The sequence below is a fragment of the Aspergillus ambiguus genome (assembly GCF_047715705.1).
Source record: "Aspergillus ambiguus strain CBS 117.58 unplaced genomic scaffold BDV59scaffold_19, whole genome shotgun sequence".
NCBI classification, from domain to species: Eukaryota; Fungi; Ascomycota; class Eurotiomycetes; order Eurotiales; family Aspergillaceae; genus Aspergillus; species Aspergillus ambiguus.
Window position 1 is genome coordinate 306,279 of NW_027395532.1, and position 15,806 is coordinate 322,084.

The window sequence follows — 15,806 nt, forward strand, 5'->3', positions numbered from 1 at the left end:
AGACACCAGGCTACGCAGGGATTCCAGTACCAAAGGTACAACAAAATCCCCGATCAGTTCGGTCAGATAATCGGAGACTTTTTGAGGTCTGCGGCAAATATCTATTAGAGAGAAGTCAATCTGGGCATTGCATTTTATTCATTAACTACATTTCGGGGTTCATGAGCTATGACGTCATCACAGAGAGCATCCACCAGGGATTGCATGTATTCCCTTCACTGCGGCATGTGTTCGAAGGGATTAGCCAGGTGCTCCTGGCAGAAGGGGAGCTTGCTGGCGGCCCAGATCTCGGTGTCCTGGATTGTATAATTCGGGTCAGTACTGGGTATTGTACCGGATATCGTCCTAGGATGGAAATACGCACCGGCTTCAGGTTTCTCTTGATCTCGGTATCCAGAGTTCCTGCCTTAAGAGCAATAATTTCAGGGGCTGCGTCGGGGTCGTGAGCGATGGGCGAGCCGCATTCAGAGCAGAAGAGCCGGTGAACATCGTGACCGGAGGAGCCCTTTGAAGTATAAGTCTTCACTGGTCCACTGATCCGCAACGTGGCCTTGGGGACGACTGCGACAAGGGCTTGGAAAAGGAATGTTCATCAGCGGAGATCCTAGAGTGCTATACACGGACAACATACAGTAGGTCGAGCCACTTTGACGCTGGCAGTCATCGCAATGATCATACGCGGTAATAGCGGGAGCATCGACGTCAGCGGAGTAGGTGACGCTTTTGCAAAGGCAGTGACCGGTCAAAGGCATGTTGGAAGGCTTAATGTAGGGTGCGGTAGATAGTCTAATTGGTGGACAGGAGAAAAAAAATGCGACCAAGGTGCTCACGGACTGAGGACCTTCGGAGGGAAAAGGCCGTATTTATAGGCCTCCATCCCTCCCACCACCACTGTCCGCAGCAGCAACCTCAACATCAGCTCGCATCCATGTCTCATTGAAAACCCAACATACAGGGTCACAGTGGTTGGTTGGTGGACCAAACTTCGTTGACGACATGGCTGGGATTGAGGAACCCACCGGAATGAGAGACTAACGAAGGGGATTTGTCATGGTGGACGAAGGAGGGGGAGGGGCAACATGTCTGTGGCTTCATCCATCTCCACGCTTTGCAGCAACGCTTAACCCTCTCCAGCTGCGAGGTTTCTCCCGAATCGGCTCTGGATCGGCTTTTCCCCCCTCTTAAGCGAACTCTTCCGTCGAGTGGAGTTGCCGGCTGCAATCCTTGTCATGCATGCTTCCAAATCATTGTTTATCCCGCAATGATTTGTCACGATTGCCCCATTGGGATGACCGAGACGATATCTCCCAACACCAATTGGGTTCACACTCGCTCTTGTTGGGTGCAAGCGTCTGGATTGTGTGCTGATATGCGCACAGGCCGTCGATCTGTCGATCTCGTGGAGCATGATAAAGTCGATGCGGCTGGTAGAGGGAATAGCCGATCAGAGTACCCGCACTTCGGAGTACGCGCGAACACAGCTCGCTAACTAGGAAGTCATAACCACTACAGGAGCTGAAAGGTCTTCCAAAATCCATGACATCTGTAGAACTCCGCCGCACACTATAGATTGGTGTGGGTGTTAGCACCCTCGCTTTCGCACGACATTGAGCCCCGGAACATTCTCCGGAAGAGCGTCCATAACCGCCCCCAAATAGGTTGTCGATCCTCCTGTGCACCACAGGGGTTACCCCTGCAAGTACAAGGATTCGAGCCGTTATTTGCCATTAGCAACAATTTGAAAGACAAAGTTAGCTATGACAGGAGCTCCTTCATATATGAGGGGAATCCTTGTCGCGATTGACCCCCATCCCCTCAATATTTTGGGGTAATAAACCGGACTCAGTCTTGGAAACTACCTCAAGGGATCATGGATGTGTCAGACAACTGTCGATTAAGATGTGGAGATAGACGCAAATTGTTATTCTTAAGTCTACGCCTACAATAACACAGGAGTTGTTTCAACATCCATCCCAACTTTTGGCTTGATACTGTAGCATGGCCCCAGCAAGTAAATCATACACTATCTTCCCTCGCATGCTCAATTTTATCCGCTGCGCTCTAAGAACACGAATGTTAGATGCTGGTCATAAGTTCCTTCGGTGCTCACTCACCTGCATTTGAGCTGCCATGCCTCCTCCGGGGTTTTGACCACCATACACCAGTGACTCAGCATGCTGAGCCTCTCTTGCTTCATCCTTTGTGATGAATATTGGGTCCTCTGTCGGCTGCGCCGGGAGGCCCAAGGCTTCATTGCGGTTGGCAATGGATCGGATTTGTGCTGACATTGATCCTGGGCCAGGAGGTTTGTTAAAGGCGCGGCCCTACATCGCATCAGCGTGGATCCTAACCATTTCTCCACATAGCTGAATATTACTTCTGCCGATTGAATTTCTTGTGCATCTTGTGGAGTAATATGACTGGGTGGTTTTCTTGACAGCTCGTCCGCCTTGGCCTCGAAATTCATCTGACGCATAGCTAAGCTCTGTGCAGTAGCTGGCATTTTAATTAGTACCTACTCCTTAGTCTAGGTGAATGGTCAGTCATTATACGGACCAGCAGGTCCCCCAGTTACCGGTCCCCCACCAGTGAGTTCGCTTTCTCTTTGAGCTATCTGAGACGCATCTTCTGCCGTAATGCGTTGGCCGCTTTCGGCGGCACGCTTCACTTCCGCCACAGTCGGCAGCTCAGAATCCATGATAAGACTTTGGATATTCACCGATTATGTATAAGTAATTCGGTTCTTTCGAAAGCATCCATTATCCTATATATTCATATACTGTATCCGGGCCTTAGTAAGAGCTGCTGTCATCTTTATACATGATGATGTCACATTGAGTTTATCGTGCAAAACGACTCATTTCAGGTATCATAGGCCAACGTTAGTCAAGGTCGATAACCGATGGTTGGAATGATATGTCATCTAGACAGCGACTCTCGAAACAGCAGACATCGTTCCCCGGTCGCAACTTACTGTACGGTCGGGACCCTCCAACGCGTGGCTTGTACGAGGTAAACAGTGACAAAATTAGACTTGTGACATGCGTGACCTTAAGAAGTGCCCATGCGTATGGAAATGAAGGCGGCACTAAGTCATTAGAACTCAACTAGCAATTATGGCCCTGCGTGACAGTGTTCTGTGTACGTCTTGAAAGCCAAACGGATCGCGGATCAGACACTACGTAGCTGCAGGTCCAACTACTGAGCTGTCATGGATTCCCAATAGTGTCGTACCACCAGCACAAAGGCAGACATCGTGCTTGATAGCTACACAGGAACGTCGGTAGGCAACGTTTGGGGTGTCACCTATCTTGGACGTGTATCTTGAACGTATGGCTTCCGCATGTCTTGTGGCACCGTCGTATTGCCGCCTACCGAATCAGTTTCCCTGAAGTCGCTTCCACGAGAGTAATGTACGAGCGCTGATTCGAGCGGGAGGTTGCATCGTTCCATGATACGGGTCTGTCCTCGGAGCTTGGATTCACAGCGATCGTGGCCCTGCTCTAAGACAGAAGCTGGGTTCTGTGTGATCTAACCATGTAATAATGAGATTCTGAATGTCAGTATGGCTTTGCTCCCATGGTATGATGCTTGGTTTGACCCTTTGGGTTGAAGCGTGGCGGTTGTCTCTTAGGCGCTCCCTCCCGATCGTTGGTCCAGGTGGGTTCTCTTCGTGGACAGCTGGACATAGTCAAGTATCACGTTGGAGCTCTAGATAGGGAGGGCACTTCATCGCTAAGGGCCCAAAGACAGACCCAAGAAACATCAAGCGCCATCTAACAAGATGTATAAGAAGATAGTAAAGTTGCTATAGAGTTGCTATAGAATTTCCCATTCACGCAAAATGCAAAGCCGGTACCGGGCACCGCTGCCGGTTCCGGGCGGCTATCACGTGTTTTGTCCTTCGCCTTTCGCAGTTCATCAATCTCACATGCTGCTACTGCTCTACACCACTTCAAGAACGCGGTGCACGCCAGATATAATGCTGTCATCTCTGCCCATACACCATGGATCGTCAATCTGAATCGTATGTCGCAACCCCCCATCTATACCGACCGCCGTTGACCCGTCGGTGGAAGACCGAGTTCGAAACGGAGCAAGAAAGCATGCACAGAATGCCGACAACAAAAGGCAGGATGTCCCAGTCGAATTTCAATCTCCTAAACCGCTGACCACATAGTAGGCAAAATGTGACGCCTATTTGAAAGAGGGTGCGCCGTGTACGCGGTGCGCCAAACTGAAGGTCCCGTGTATCATCTCGGATGGTTTCCAGAGAGAACACAAACGCCAGTGTGTAGCTCGGAGCACTGCCTGTCCAGACCTGGGAAACTGAATAGCACGCCTAGGCGACTTTCCGAGTTGGAACAAGAAACCGACGAACTACGAAGGAAATTGAGGTCGTCGCAAAGTGCCCATCCTGAGCCATCGCCTATTGCCATGTTGACTGCTGCTGCCGAGATGGGCAAAGAGACTGCAACCAATGTGGCCGGATTCAACCTAACACCACAGTCTCAATCTCCTGCCTTATCTCAGCATAACCCATTAGCGCCGTCCCTTTCCCTCAGACCAACCCTACCTAGATTAGACCTAGGAACGGGAGACCGCGCATCAGATCCAACTCTATCTCGCGTCTTGAACAATGTGACAGTCGTGGCCGAAGAGATTGACGAGATTTTTGAACTGTATGTCTGAGTCAGGAGCTTCTGTGGTGCCTTCCGCGAGCTGACAAGACTAAGGTTTTTCCATCAGTACGCCCAGTTCGTCCCTATACTTGACCCGCAAACGACTCCAAACGCGTATTACGCACACTCTCCCTTTCTCTTCTGGTCTGTAATCTGGATCGCATGCCGCACGTATCCAAGAAACCCTACCCTATATGTTGCTCTGGCGCCCAGTATCATGGAAATGGCGTGCCTTTCAATAACATCAGCCTCGGCTGTATGGCACATAATCCAGGGTCTCGTCCTGGTTCTGTCCTGGCCGTTCCCCAAAGACACTACCCGACCTGAGTTAACGTTTCCCTTGGCGGGCATGCTCCTACATATCGCGATGCAGAACGGGTTCCATATCCCCATGTCAAGTCACGAATTCGCAAGGAAGAAGATTCCCATGCCATCTGAAGCAGACATGATCCGACGTGCCGAACTTTGGGCGCATTGTATCATTGTATACCAGCGGTACGTATTTGGTTACCTGGGGGATAGCCTACTGTCTATCTTTACTGATAAGAATAGTGCTTGCGTGATGAAGGGACATCCTCCCCGTTGCCTTGGGGAGCTAGAGCATGATCTGTCGCAACGCCAGGTGCTGTTTCAGAAAATTTCCCCTCAACTAGCTCTGCAGATACGGTGTCAAGAGTTGGTTGCACGATGCAGCGCGGCAGTCCTGGAACTCGGCGTTCGCAGTATGACCCTGGAGCAAGAAAGATCGTTGGATATCCTCCTACGTGCATATGAGAGCCAGGTTGCGGATCTTGAAGCTCAAATCACCTCAGGTAACTTCATGGAAACAGGTCTTGGAATATACACTAACCTATCCGAGTGGACGACCGAATTCATACAACGTTGTGCCTCTTGTGTATCCAGTCTCTGCACTTTTTAAAGAACTACACCATGCTATCTACCAACTGCTCCCCACGAATCGTCAATACTGCTTGCATGTTTATCAATCTAGCCGAAAACATTGGCCAACGACTACCGAGTTTGCCAATTGCACCGTTTCATATCTACTTTGGTTTACTCCTGTCATCTGCATTCCTACTTCGGATTCTCAAAGGCTCTACTTCACAAGGCCTGGATGTTGATAGAGCGAGGATCTCGTTCTTTACCGCAATAAACCTGGGTAAGCAGATGACCGTTGGGAACAACGACATTGCGGCCAAGATGGTCTTGGTCATGAATCAATTATGGAACAGCAACAAGGCTTTCCGTAAACCTGACGGCGTCGAATCTACCGCCCTGCGTATCCGTAGCCGGCTCGTTGTTAGCCCGGTCATTGATGCTGTATGGTGGTGGCGCGATGAGTTCGATCCGCATGGTCGTTTTGGTAACCCCCCTCAAGGAACAGCTTCCGACGGTGCGTCGCAACGATGTCCATTGCTTGTGGCTTACTGATACCGTTCCCAGGAACTCATACTATCCAGGACCATACTGCTGGTACATCTAGAACTTCTGCGGAACGACAAGACCCTTATCTTTTCGACGATCAATTTCTTGCGGATTTTGAATGGGCTCTCGGAGACGAAGGCCTGTTCCTATCTACAGAACCTTATGGCACCTGGCCGTCTACTGGTGCAGCGCTCCCGTGATCTATTATGCATCAGTGATCGGACTATTCTGCCGGTTCTCCGCCCTGGTCAATTTATTGACCGACAAGACCCGGACTGCCGCGGGCCTTTTGCCGTTTCCTGAATCACTTACGGTTGTATTTCGGCCGTTGAATAACGCGTGCTAAGAGCTAAAGCCATAGAATTTCCACTAGCATCGGTTAATCCCATGGCTATACAACTAGTGAGGTAAAGATTCTATGCGCCGACCGCAATCACGGAGTAGAGCCGACAAGCAGTGGTGTCTGCTTCTAGGGCCAGACTAGGCACCCCTATGATAGTAGAAACCAGTCTTCAAAAGGAGGGCAATCATACTACGAGGGTCCGTCGCCACGCCTTGAATTCGTGCAGTACGCTTGATTGGTTATACTGATTAATGAGGGAGCGGACGCACCCCGGTCAGCCAAGGATATGAAGCTGGAAAAAAAATACATTCTATGTTTAGCTATGTTACATCGTGGTCCAGCCATGTTTGTGCCGTCTTTGAGATAACCGATCAAACTGCCAAAACCACACTTTCTTTATCCTATGGGGGTAACCTCTTCATGAAGTTGCTCAAGGTTTCCAACACACAACCACAGTCAAATCAACCGGGCCTCTGTTGCCTCTAAGGCAATTTTAACTGCCAGCATGCGTCTTTACTCTGTTTGCCATCCCTGTCGAAGCCAAGGCCAGTTCCAATCGCCCTCCAACCGCCGTGCGTAATCTACTTCTTTTCCTTATTGGGCTTAAGCCGGGTAAAGTTGGCTGTGCATGATGGTTTCATGTCAATCGGAAGCAGAGTCTTTATCTTGCTACGCTATAATATGTCCTCCCTTGCAAGCCGTATCACACATGGTTCCTTGTTCGTCGGCCCTTCCCGCCACTCCAACAGGCGAATCAGCGGAAGCGACGCCCACGGGCTCCCCCTTATGACTGCTCCAAAGCTGATACAGAGGTCGAGTTCAAGAACATTAGCTGACGGTGCTGGGGTCGGGCTAGCCGTGCGCGAAGTGACACCAACGATGTCCGCATCCTTTTAGTTGCTATAGAGAAAGCCCAGCACAAAGGACGGTTCAGTTCGCAATCCAGCTGGGCTGCATGCCAACCTCGATCCATCTGTCTTTGGAGTCGAAGCATCGAGGGAGCAATTTAGAATGGTTTATTTGATGACTCTTATGTTGTGAAACACGGAAATTTATAAGAGATCAGCAGGCACTGTGCCAGACGTGGTGTTAATATTGAAAGTGACGGTGGTATAGTCTACAGGATACACTAATACACGTCTTCCTCTTTCTCGGCCAATTGCTTCGCCTGGGATAATTGCTCTTAGCATATGCTCTTGATCATGTTACATAGGATCGTGGTCATGATAGATGCACGAGAGAGGTGGCATTACACCGGATTGACGGCATATCTATCAATGCGTACTTATTATCATTCACTTATCCCATCTCACCTTTTCCCCTTGGCTCTCGCCTACTCTCACTTCTTCCCTTCAACCCTCTCGTCTTCATATTCCTCTTCACCCTTCATCGGTCTGCAGAGATGAAAGGAAAGGCTACAGACGCTGCGGTCGTCACTAATGCGGTCGATGAGTCCGCCCCAGAGGAGGCAGCTGTCCATCTCCACCATCTGAGGTCCGAACATCAGTGGGATCCCAACCTGCCTGATGAGGTGGCCGACGAAATCGAGGAGGCTCTGCACACAAACGACAAGGGCACGCAGTTGGAAGTGACACATGAACTCATCGACAATTCCCCGTATCCGGAGGTGTGTGCTGCGGTGGTGAACTACGACGAGGGTGGCCACAGCAACACCATTCGCGCATGGACGATTGGCCTCGTCTTTGCCACCATCGGCGCTGCACTCAACATGCTGTTCTCCCTCCGCCAGCCGTACATCGTCATCCCGTCCTATGTCGCACAGGTCGTCGCGTACCCCGTTGGCAAGGCCTGGGAGAAGGTCATGCCCAACAGAGTGTTCAGAGTGTTCGGGATCGAATGTAACTTGAATCCGGGTCCCTTCAGCAAGAAAGAGCACACCGTGATCGTGGTGATGGCCAACGCCACCTTTGGCGGTGGTGCAGCCTACGCAACTGATATCCTGCTCGCGCAGCGCGCGTTCTACAGGCAACGGTTCAGCTGGGCGTTTGAAGTCTTCTTGACTATCTCGTCGCAGATGTTGGGCTTCGGAGTCGCCGGTTTCTTCCACCGCTTCCTGGTCACGCCCGGTGCCATGATCTGGCCCTCCACCCTCATCAACGCCACGCTGTTCACCGCGTTGCATGACCACAGCAGGCCCGACCCGCGCAAGGTTTCCGGCTGGACCATCGGCAAGTACCGCATGTTCCTGTACTGCATGATCGGGTCGTTCGTCTGGTACTGGTTCCCGGGCTATATCGCCCCCTTCCTCAGTGTCTTTGCCTGGGTGACGTGGATCAAGCCCCAGAACGCGATCGTCAACCAGCTCTTTGGCGGGTGGACAGGGCTCTCGCTCATTCCCATGACCTTTGATTGGACGCAGATCTCTGGATTCAACTTTAGTCCCCTGATCGCGCCGTGGCACGCCATTGCGAATTCCCTCATCGGCATCTTCACCTTCTTCTGGATCACCACCAGCGCGCTGCAGTACAGCGGCACGTTCTACTCCAGATTCCTCCCCATCAGCGACTCCAACAGCTACGACAACACCGGTGCACTCTACAACGTCTCCAAGATCCTCACCCCAGACTACACCTTCGACCATGCCAAGTACAAGTCATACTCGCCGCTCTTCCTCCCAATGACCTTCGCGCTGAACTACGGCCTGGCCTTCGCGGCGGTGGTCGCCGTCGTGGTCCACACGGCCCTGTTCCACGGGAAGGAGACCTGGACGCGACTGCGCAACTTCCGCCGCGTGGAGGAGGACGTGCACGCACGCCTGATGACCCGGTTCTCCGCCGTGCCGCTGTGGTGGTATAGCAGCATCGCGCTGATCATGATCGGGATCGCGCTGGGCGTCACCCTCGGATACCCGACGCACCTGACGTGGTGGGCGTTCTTCATCGCCCTCATCATCGCCCTGGTGTGGTTCCTCCCCTGCGGCATCGTGCAGGCAACCACCAACATCCAGATCGGCCTCAACGTGCTCACCGAGTTCATCATCGGCTACATGCAGCCCGGTCGTCCTATGGCCATGATGCTCTTCAAGACCTACGGCTATATCACCATGACCCAAGGTCTGTACTTCTGTCAGGACATGAAACTCGGTATGTTCCCTTTCCCTCTCGCGGGACGGAAGAAGGGTTTGAGAGGCCCCATATCCCACTTTTCCTTCTCGCATTTCAGCTCCTGCGTATCATCCTACGACACCCACTAACATCCCACACAGGGCACTACATGAAGGTCCCCCCCCGGGTGACGTTCGCCGCGCAGATGATCGCCTGTCTGTGGTGTTCCGTGGTGCAGGTAGCAGTGCTGAACTGGGCGCTCGCCACGATCCCAGGAATCTGCACGACGACGCAGCCAGACCACTACCGGTGCCCGAACGGCCGGGTGTTCTTCAACGCCTCGATCATATGGGGGGTGATCGGGCCGGCGCGGATGTTCTCATCGGGCCAGATATACTCGACGCTGATGTACTGCTGGATTCCGGGCGCCGTGCTGCCGGTGCTCATCTACGTCGCGGCGCGCGTGTTCCCGCGCAGTCGCGTGCGCTTCCTCAGTGCGCCTCTCATCTTCGGAGCAGGGGGCTTGATCCCGCCCGCGACGCCGCTCAACTACCTCAGCTGGGGCATTGTGGGGCTCGTCTTCAACAAGTACATCCGCGACCGGTGGCGTGGGTGGTGGATGCAGTACAATTACGTGCTCTCGGCAGGGTTGGATGTCGGGCTAGCGCTGTGCACGATCTTCATCTTCCTCACGCTGAATCTGACCAAGACGACTTTCCCGGAGTGGTGGGGCACGCGGATTGCGAAGGACACGGTGGACGCGGGTGGTACGGCCGTCGAGGTCGTTTTACCAAAGGGAGAGAAATTTGGGCCAACATCGTGGTAGGTGAGGAGGATGGCTGTGGGTGATGCGTGATGAATCTCATTTTTTTACGCGGAGACGATGATGTTTTCTTACGATCTTGATCTGTTGTTACGCCTAGCGGCTACGGCTGCAGTGGACTGGTATTAATGACATACGAACTGGCTACCTAGGTAGGTACCAGTGAATCAAGTTAGGTATCATGAATGCATCTAGCATACAACTTCATCCGGGAGATCAACAAGCAAAGCTCAAAAAAGACCTGTACAAGAAACTTATATTCAAAGCTCGCGTAGACAAGAATCCTATTTCATCGAGTCATCAAATGCGAGGCGAACAGGCGACGCGAGTCGAGTTGGAACCGCGACCGACTGTCCTGCACGCAGGCGTATCCCGTAAGTTTCCTCCCAAGCATATATGTCCAATGCAGCATATATACACTCTCGATGAGATTGGGCGGGAAAGCCAAGAAAGAGTTTGTCCGTTGGAGACAGACAGTTTAAGCGGTGGCGCGGCGGCGCATGCCGACGATCAAGCCAAGAGGCTTGCGGAGGAAACCCTCGCGGGTCTCCATGGGGCCCTTCTGCTGCATCTCGAACTCAAAGAGACGGAAGACAGTGGCGGCCATGACGAGAAGCTCCATCTCGGCGACGTTGCGACCGACACAGGCACGGGGGCCGGTGCTGAAGGGGATGAAGGCGGCCTTCTGGCGGGGGGTGAGACGAGCGGGATCCCAGCGCTCGGGAACGAACTTCTCGGCGTCGGGGCCCCAGATCTCGCGAGAACGGTGGATGGTGTAGGAGGGAACGGAAACGACGTCGCCAGGGTAGAAGACATGGCCAGCGATGTTGACCGGGGGGTTACCGGCAGGGATCTCACGAGGGAGACCCATAGCGGAAGTGCTGTGGATACGCATGGTTTCCCAGATGACCCATTGGAGGCTGGAAGGCGAATCGTTAGCGCGTCCGTCCCGTCGGGTTTCCCAAAGCGGGGGAGACGATTGGTGGGCGGGAAGACTTACTAAGGGATCTCCTTGACCATAGAGTGGGTAGGGACCTCGACATCCTGGGGGATGCCCTCGTCCAGGACCTTCTGGAGCTTCTCAATCACACCGGGGGTACGCATACACCAGTAGAGAATGGCGCAGGCGGTGTTGGAGGTAGTATCGGAGCCAGCGATCAATTGGGTCAGAGCCTCGGCGGTGAGTTCCTCACGGCCCAGCTTGTTGCCGTGTGCGTCCTTGCCTTCCATGAGACGGGCGAGAAGATCCACACGGGTATTGTTGGCCATAACTTCAGGGCGCAGACGCTCGTTAACACGGGCGATAGCGATACCAGCGAGGTTCTCCACAGCCTGAACACCATCCTTGAAGAACCGGTCGGGGATGTACTTGGCGTAGGGGATCAGAGCGGGAAGAGTGCCGAGGGTAGCCGAGACTTCACCACGACGGTTCAGCACCTCAACGGCCTGAACATAGGTGGGGGCCGCGTCAGCGGACTTGCGCATCTCAGCAATATCCTGGCCCTTCTCGAGCATCCCGAAAGGAGCACCGAAAGCGAGATCCCCGATGATATCGAAGGCGAGGAAGTTGAACCAGTTCAGGGCGTCAATGGTGGCGTAGCGAGTGCGAGGGTTACCCTGAGTCTCAGAGAGCTTGGTCCACTGCTTGACGAAGAGCTCGATGTTGTGGTGGATGTACTGCTCGAACTGGCCGATCGACTTCATACTGAAGGTATGAGAGACGGTCTTCCGCTTGCGGGTGTGCTCCGCACGGTCACGGGTGTTGAAGAGACCACGGCGAATGGAGACGAAGGCATCGTAGAAGTCACTGGGATTGTTAGTGGAGTGGTTCGCACTAGTGGGGGAGAGGAAGCATACGCCTTGAGGAAACCGTTTCCGTGACCGTAGATGGCGTTGATAGCGGCGTCATCGGCGATGGAGACATGACGAGGAGCGATGCGAACCATTTTACCATGCTTCTTGTGGAGGTTGTCGACAACCTCAAAGCGGTTACCCTTACGGGCCTGGATTAGCAACCAGAGGTTGGTGAAACCCGCGAAGCTGGGGGCGGGAATGGAGCGCAGATGCCATTTCTTCAGGTAGGGGAGGAGGAAGTAGGCGGCGACCAAGCCGAGGACGAGGTAGGCCGGGTTGACGGAGGCGAGGTCGGCGATCATGATGGGAGCGAAGGAGAGGAATAGAAGACGACAAAGAAGATCGCGGTGGATAAGGACCTTAAACGTGCAGGAGTGACAGCCGTTGCACTAACCGGATAGGGCAGGGCCGGTTCCTGAGGCAATCAGGCAGGACTGGCTGGAACAACACAAGTCGAAATCAGATCAGGGAGAGGGAAAGGAGAGACAAAATCAGTCCATAATCTGTGTCGAGAAGATATGGAGAAGGCACGATAGTCGGACCAGAGGACGCCATATTTATGGAGGCTCTCTTCAGGTAGTGCTGACAGCATCCCCGAGGGTAAGACACCGGACGGATCGCAATGTCGGGAGTCTCTGCTATGGAGATCGCTTGACGGCAGCCGACTTTCTCCCCCGCTGCTCGGCTATCCCTCGCCGCTCGCACCGGAACGTGGAGGTGGCGATCTGTGACTTTCCATGGTTCGTCTTGGCTTACATGCACTTTATCTGGAGTGTCATTGGACGAGGCCGACGTGGCATCTTGGAAGTATACGACATGGTATCGCCATATATGGCAAACTAGGGCTATCCAGAGCAAAACCCTCCCCCCAATACGGCATCATGCTCCGGTATCCCATCCCCAGATTCCATTTCTTCAGCATCCATTCGTTCCTGAATCCTTTCGATGATTCATCCCCAGCCGTCTCCCCGGTACAATCCACTCTTGCGCTTCTCCGCCTCCCACCGGTCAATCCATGCCTTCATTCGTTCCCGACTCTTCCGGCTGCCTACGTTCACCGTGGGAATCACCCGTCCGATCCGGAGTGCGCAGCAGAACATAGTCAATTCCCGAAATGAGCTGTGTTCGCTGTACGGTACCCCAAAACATGCACTCTCGCTGGTGCTTCCCCGCTGGGCCACCAAGTCTCGTGCCGTAAAGGGGGTCTGCCACTGTGCCGAGTGCAGAACCGTCGATACCGGAGGGTTCTCCAGCTCGCGTCCCTTCGGTGGACGGTAGGACCACCCCGTTGGACGAAATCCCACAACCCGCGTGAAATGCGGTTTCAGCGAATCCAAGTAGTCGGTCAGCGTTTCCGCACGGATCTCGAACAGCGTCTGCATATGCACCTGCGCTTCTCGCGGGTTGTCGGTCAGCAGCGACGACAGTTCTTCGTCCTCCAAACAAGCGCAGATCCGTTGTTTCGCGGGCGGCGCATAAATCTTGCTCTTCAGGGCCCGTGCAATCCCCAGACAGATCCTCTCCTTGCCTATGCTGTACGTCCCAATCACGACCAACAGTCGTCCCGTCGAGCGGGATCCCGCCTCGTTCGATTTCCCAGAAGACAGGAACTTCCCCATCATCCCATTCAGCCCTCCCGCCAGCCACGACATCCCCCCTTCCTCAGACCCTTGATCCAGGCGGACGCTCAAGTCCGCACATGCCTGGATCACGGCCGCCTGGGTGGGGAACCCGTATTTTGGATTCAGATACGTCGTGTCCAGGTAACAGACATCGATCCGCTGCGGTCGCTTCTGCCCCGTCCTCGAGTCAACAATCTCCGGCCGCAGAAGCTGGTGGTTGACTTGTGCCGCCGACGCTCGAAAGTCGCCACAATGTAGCACGCGCTGTACTCGACTCCCAGAACCGGACCCCATAGGCTTCTCAAAGAGAAAGAGCGCACTCCCTGGACAGTGGTTGGCCTCGATCAGCGTCACCTGCACACCGCCAGTTCCAGGGACCTCTGTCTTCTTCTCAAACTCAAGACCAACCAGCCACCGTGCATCTACCTTCAACTGCTGCCGCACCAAATTGGCTGTCGGTCTACTGCAGTAGATCGGTCCATGTCTCCACGATGACGTGAGACCAACGTAGTGATCGCTGTGAAAATGGCTGAGGAAATAAGCACTACATCCATCCACGGCACCGTAGCGAAACGCATCCACGCAAAGCGAAAACCCAGTAACGATCTTGTAGAATGGGCAGGTCCGTTGGTAGGCTTGCTTTCCTCGCGTGGCCACCTCGTTTGCTGCCGCCTCCGCCCACGCCGTGTCTTCGGCATTCCCAGCCATCAACCGGGAGAACGCAGAATTAGGCTTGGACGGTCCAAAGTAGGGGTCTTTTTGTGCGGCACGAGGGACTGCCGCCAGGTCTCGTGCTGTAGCCGGCTGCGGTACAGGCTCCCTTGCAGTGATAGATTCCCTCTGGGGCTTTCCATCTAAACAGTCGTTTACGTGTTGCGACGCATCCTGCACCTCATATTAGCATGCCGCTGAAGTGGCGGGCACCAAGAATAAACATACTGTTTCATTTAATCCACTCAACCCGGTCTGACAAACCGGACATGATAAGCCTTCTCCGCCAGACTCCACGTTCCCCGCCTCAATATCCAGAGCGTCGGTCGAGTCATCGAATCCAAAAATCACGTCCTCGGGCCTGTCCTCACACGGATCCTCTAAGAGCTCCCTTTCTCCATCACACTCGTCCTCGTCTATATCGTCAAAATCCGGATATTCATCATCTTCGAAATGGCTCGTGGCTTCTCTTACCAGTGGTGGGACGGCGATATCCGACGGTCGTGTAGCGTCTTCCGGGCAATCCTGGGGCACGGCTGACTCTTCTGTGGTCGAATTTGGCTCCCCAAACCCCGTATTTTCCACATCATCCTCACTATCCGACTCATCGATAAACGGTCCACTCACGGCCCGCCGCTTCACAGGCGCCGGTGTGTCATTGTTGGCAGGTGCATCCACCTCCCGGGCCTCCGGCGAATCGACCTTCCGCCGCTTCACCGATGACCCATTCTCATTGTACCTTGCATCCTCCATCTGCCCTCCATCACCATCCTCTCCCCATATATCATCAGGCGTCAACGACCGCGCGCGCGGAGTCTCCTTGGTGGATAAGGCTTTCGCGCCACGGGGATCATCCAAGAACAACCCGCTGGCGGAGTTACTCGCCGCAGAACTGCTTTCCTTTCGGAAATAGGGCGAGCTACTCCCACTACCAGGTGAGCGGTCAGACTTGGTCACGAACTGCGTGATCCGAGGCTGTCGCGAGGTGGCCTGCGGGGGTCCATCTGCCTTCTGGAAAAAATTGAGGAGACTGCTGTTCCGTTTTGCGGAGCCTTGCGATTTGGTCCCCGGGCGGGACTTGGCTGGTGTTGACATCTTCTTCTGAAAGAATCCTGCCATGTGGGTTGTCCTGAGAGGATGGGCAATGCAAAGGTTGGCGTTTGGGCGAGGGGCAAGCTGCGGTCGGTCGAGGGGCAGGCTATAGGTCGAGGAAGAGGGAGCGTATTAAAGGGGCATGGTCTCAAATAATGAATTCCGTAATCGTTCACACTGTCGTATCGC

General features: G+C 53.8%; 6 protein-coding genes across 6 annotated transcripts; 2 read left to right on the forward strand and 4 right to left on the reverse strand.

The window, feature by feature from the left end:
- Nucleotides 1-215: 215 nt before the first annotated feature.
- On the reverse strand, nucleotides 216-752 carry BDV59DRAFT_202629 (GFA family protein; the record flags this gene model as incomplete). Its single annotated transcript, XM_073694081.1, has 3 exons — nucleotides 216-296; nucleotides 365-561; nucleotides 632-752. The coding sequence occupies 3 exons, from the start codon at nucleotides 750-752 to the stop codon at nucleotides 216-218; spliced, it is 399 nt and encodes a 132-aa protein (XP_073547268.1).
- A 1,264-nt stretch (nucleotides 753-2,016) lies between these two features.
- On the reverse strand, nucleotides 2,017-2,698 carry BDV59DRAFT_202630 (uncharacterized protein; the record flags this gene model as incomplete). Its single annotated transcript, XM_073694082.1, has 4 exons — nucleotides 2,017-2,061; nucleotides 2,115-2,324; nucleotides 2,378-2,496; nucleotides 2,557-2,698. 4 exons carry the CDS (start codon nucleotides 2,696-2,698, stop codon nucleotides 2,017-2,019), a joined length of 516 nt encoding a protein of 171 aa, XP_073547269.1.
- Nucleotides 2,699-4,321: 1,623 nt separating this feature from the next.
- BDV59DRAFT_43000 (fungal specific transcription factor domain-containing protein) lies at nucleotides 4,322-6,473 on the forward strand. Its single transcript, XM_073696367.1, has 5 exons — nucleotides 4,322-4,682; nucleotides 4,737-5,177; nucleotides 5,235-5,494; nucleotides 5,542-6,075; nucleotides 6,126-6,473. Exons 1-5 carry the CDS (start codon nucleotides 4,438-4,440, stop codon nucleotides 6,305-6,307), a joined length of 1,662 nt encoding a protein of 553 aa, XP_073547270.1. The 5' UTR covers nucleotides 4,322-4,437; the 3' UTR covers nucleotides 6,308-6,473.
- Nucleotides 6,474-7,600: 1,127 nt separating this feature from the next.
- On the forward strand, nucleotides 7,601-10,430 carry optB (small oligopeptide transporter, OPT family). Its single transcript, XM_073696365.1, has 2 exons — nucleotides 7,601-9,554; nucleotides 9,677-10,430. The coding sequence occupies exons 1-2, from the start codon at nucleotides 7,853-7,855 to the stop codon at nucleotides 10,339-10,341; spliced, it is 2,367 nt and encodes a 788-aa protein (XP_073547271.1). The 5' UTR covers nucleotides 7,601-7,852; the 3' UTR covers nucleotides 10,342-10,430.
- Nucleotides 10,431-10,494: 64 nt separating this feature from the next.
- Nucleotides 10,495-12,779, reverse strand: BDV59DRAFT_180078 (cytochrome P450). The gene is made up of 3 exons (XM_073690004.1): nucleotides 12,196-12,779; nucleotides 11,339-12,145; nucleotides 10,495-11,258 (listed from the first exon to the last, which is right to left on the reverse strand). The coding sequence occupies exons 1-3, from the start codon at nucleotides 12,492-12,494 to the stop codon at nucleotides 10,817-10,819; spliced, it is 1,548 nt and encodes a 515-aa protein (XP_073547272.1). The 5' UTR covers nucleotides 12,495-12,779; the 3' UTR covers nucleotides 10,495-10,816.
- On the reverse strand, nucleotides 12,728-15,736 carry BDV59DRAFT_42992 (DNA cross-link repair protein PSO2). Its single transcript, XM_073696366.1, has 2 exons — nucleotides 14,754-15,736; nucleotides 12,728-14,699 (listed from the first exon to the last, which is right to left on the reverse strand). Exons 1-2 carry the CDS (start codon nucleotides 15,642-15,644, stop codon nucleotides 13,143-13,145), a joined length of 2,448 nt encoding a protein of 815 aa, XP_073547273.1. The 5' UTR covers nucleotides 15,645-15,736; the 3' UTR covers nucleotides 12,728-13,142.
- Nucleotides 15,737-15,806: the final 70 nt, after the last annotated feature.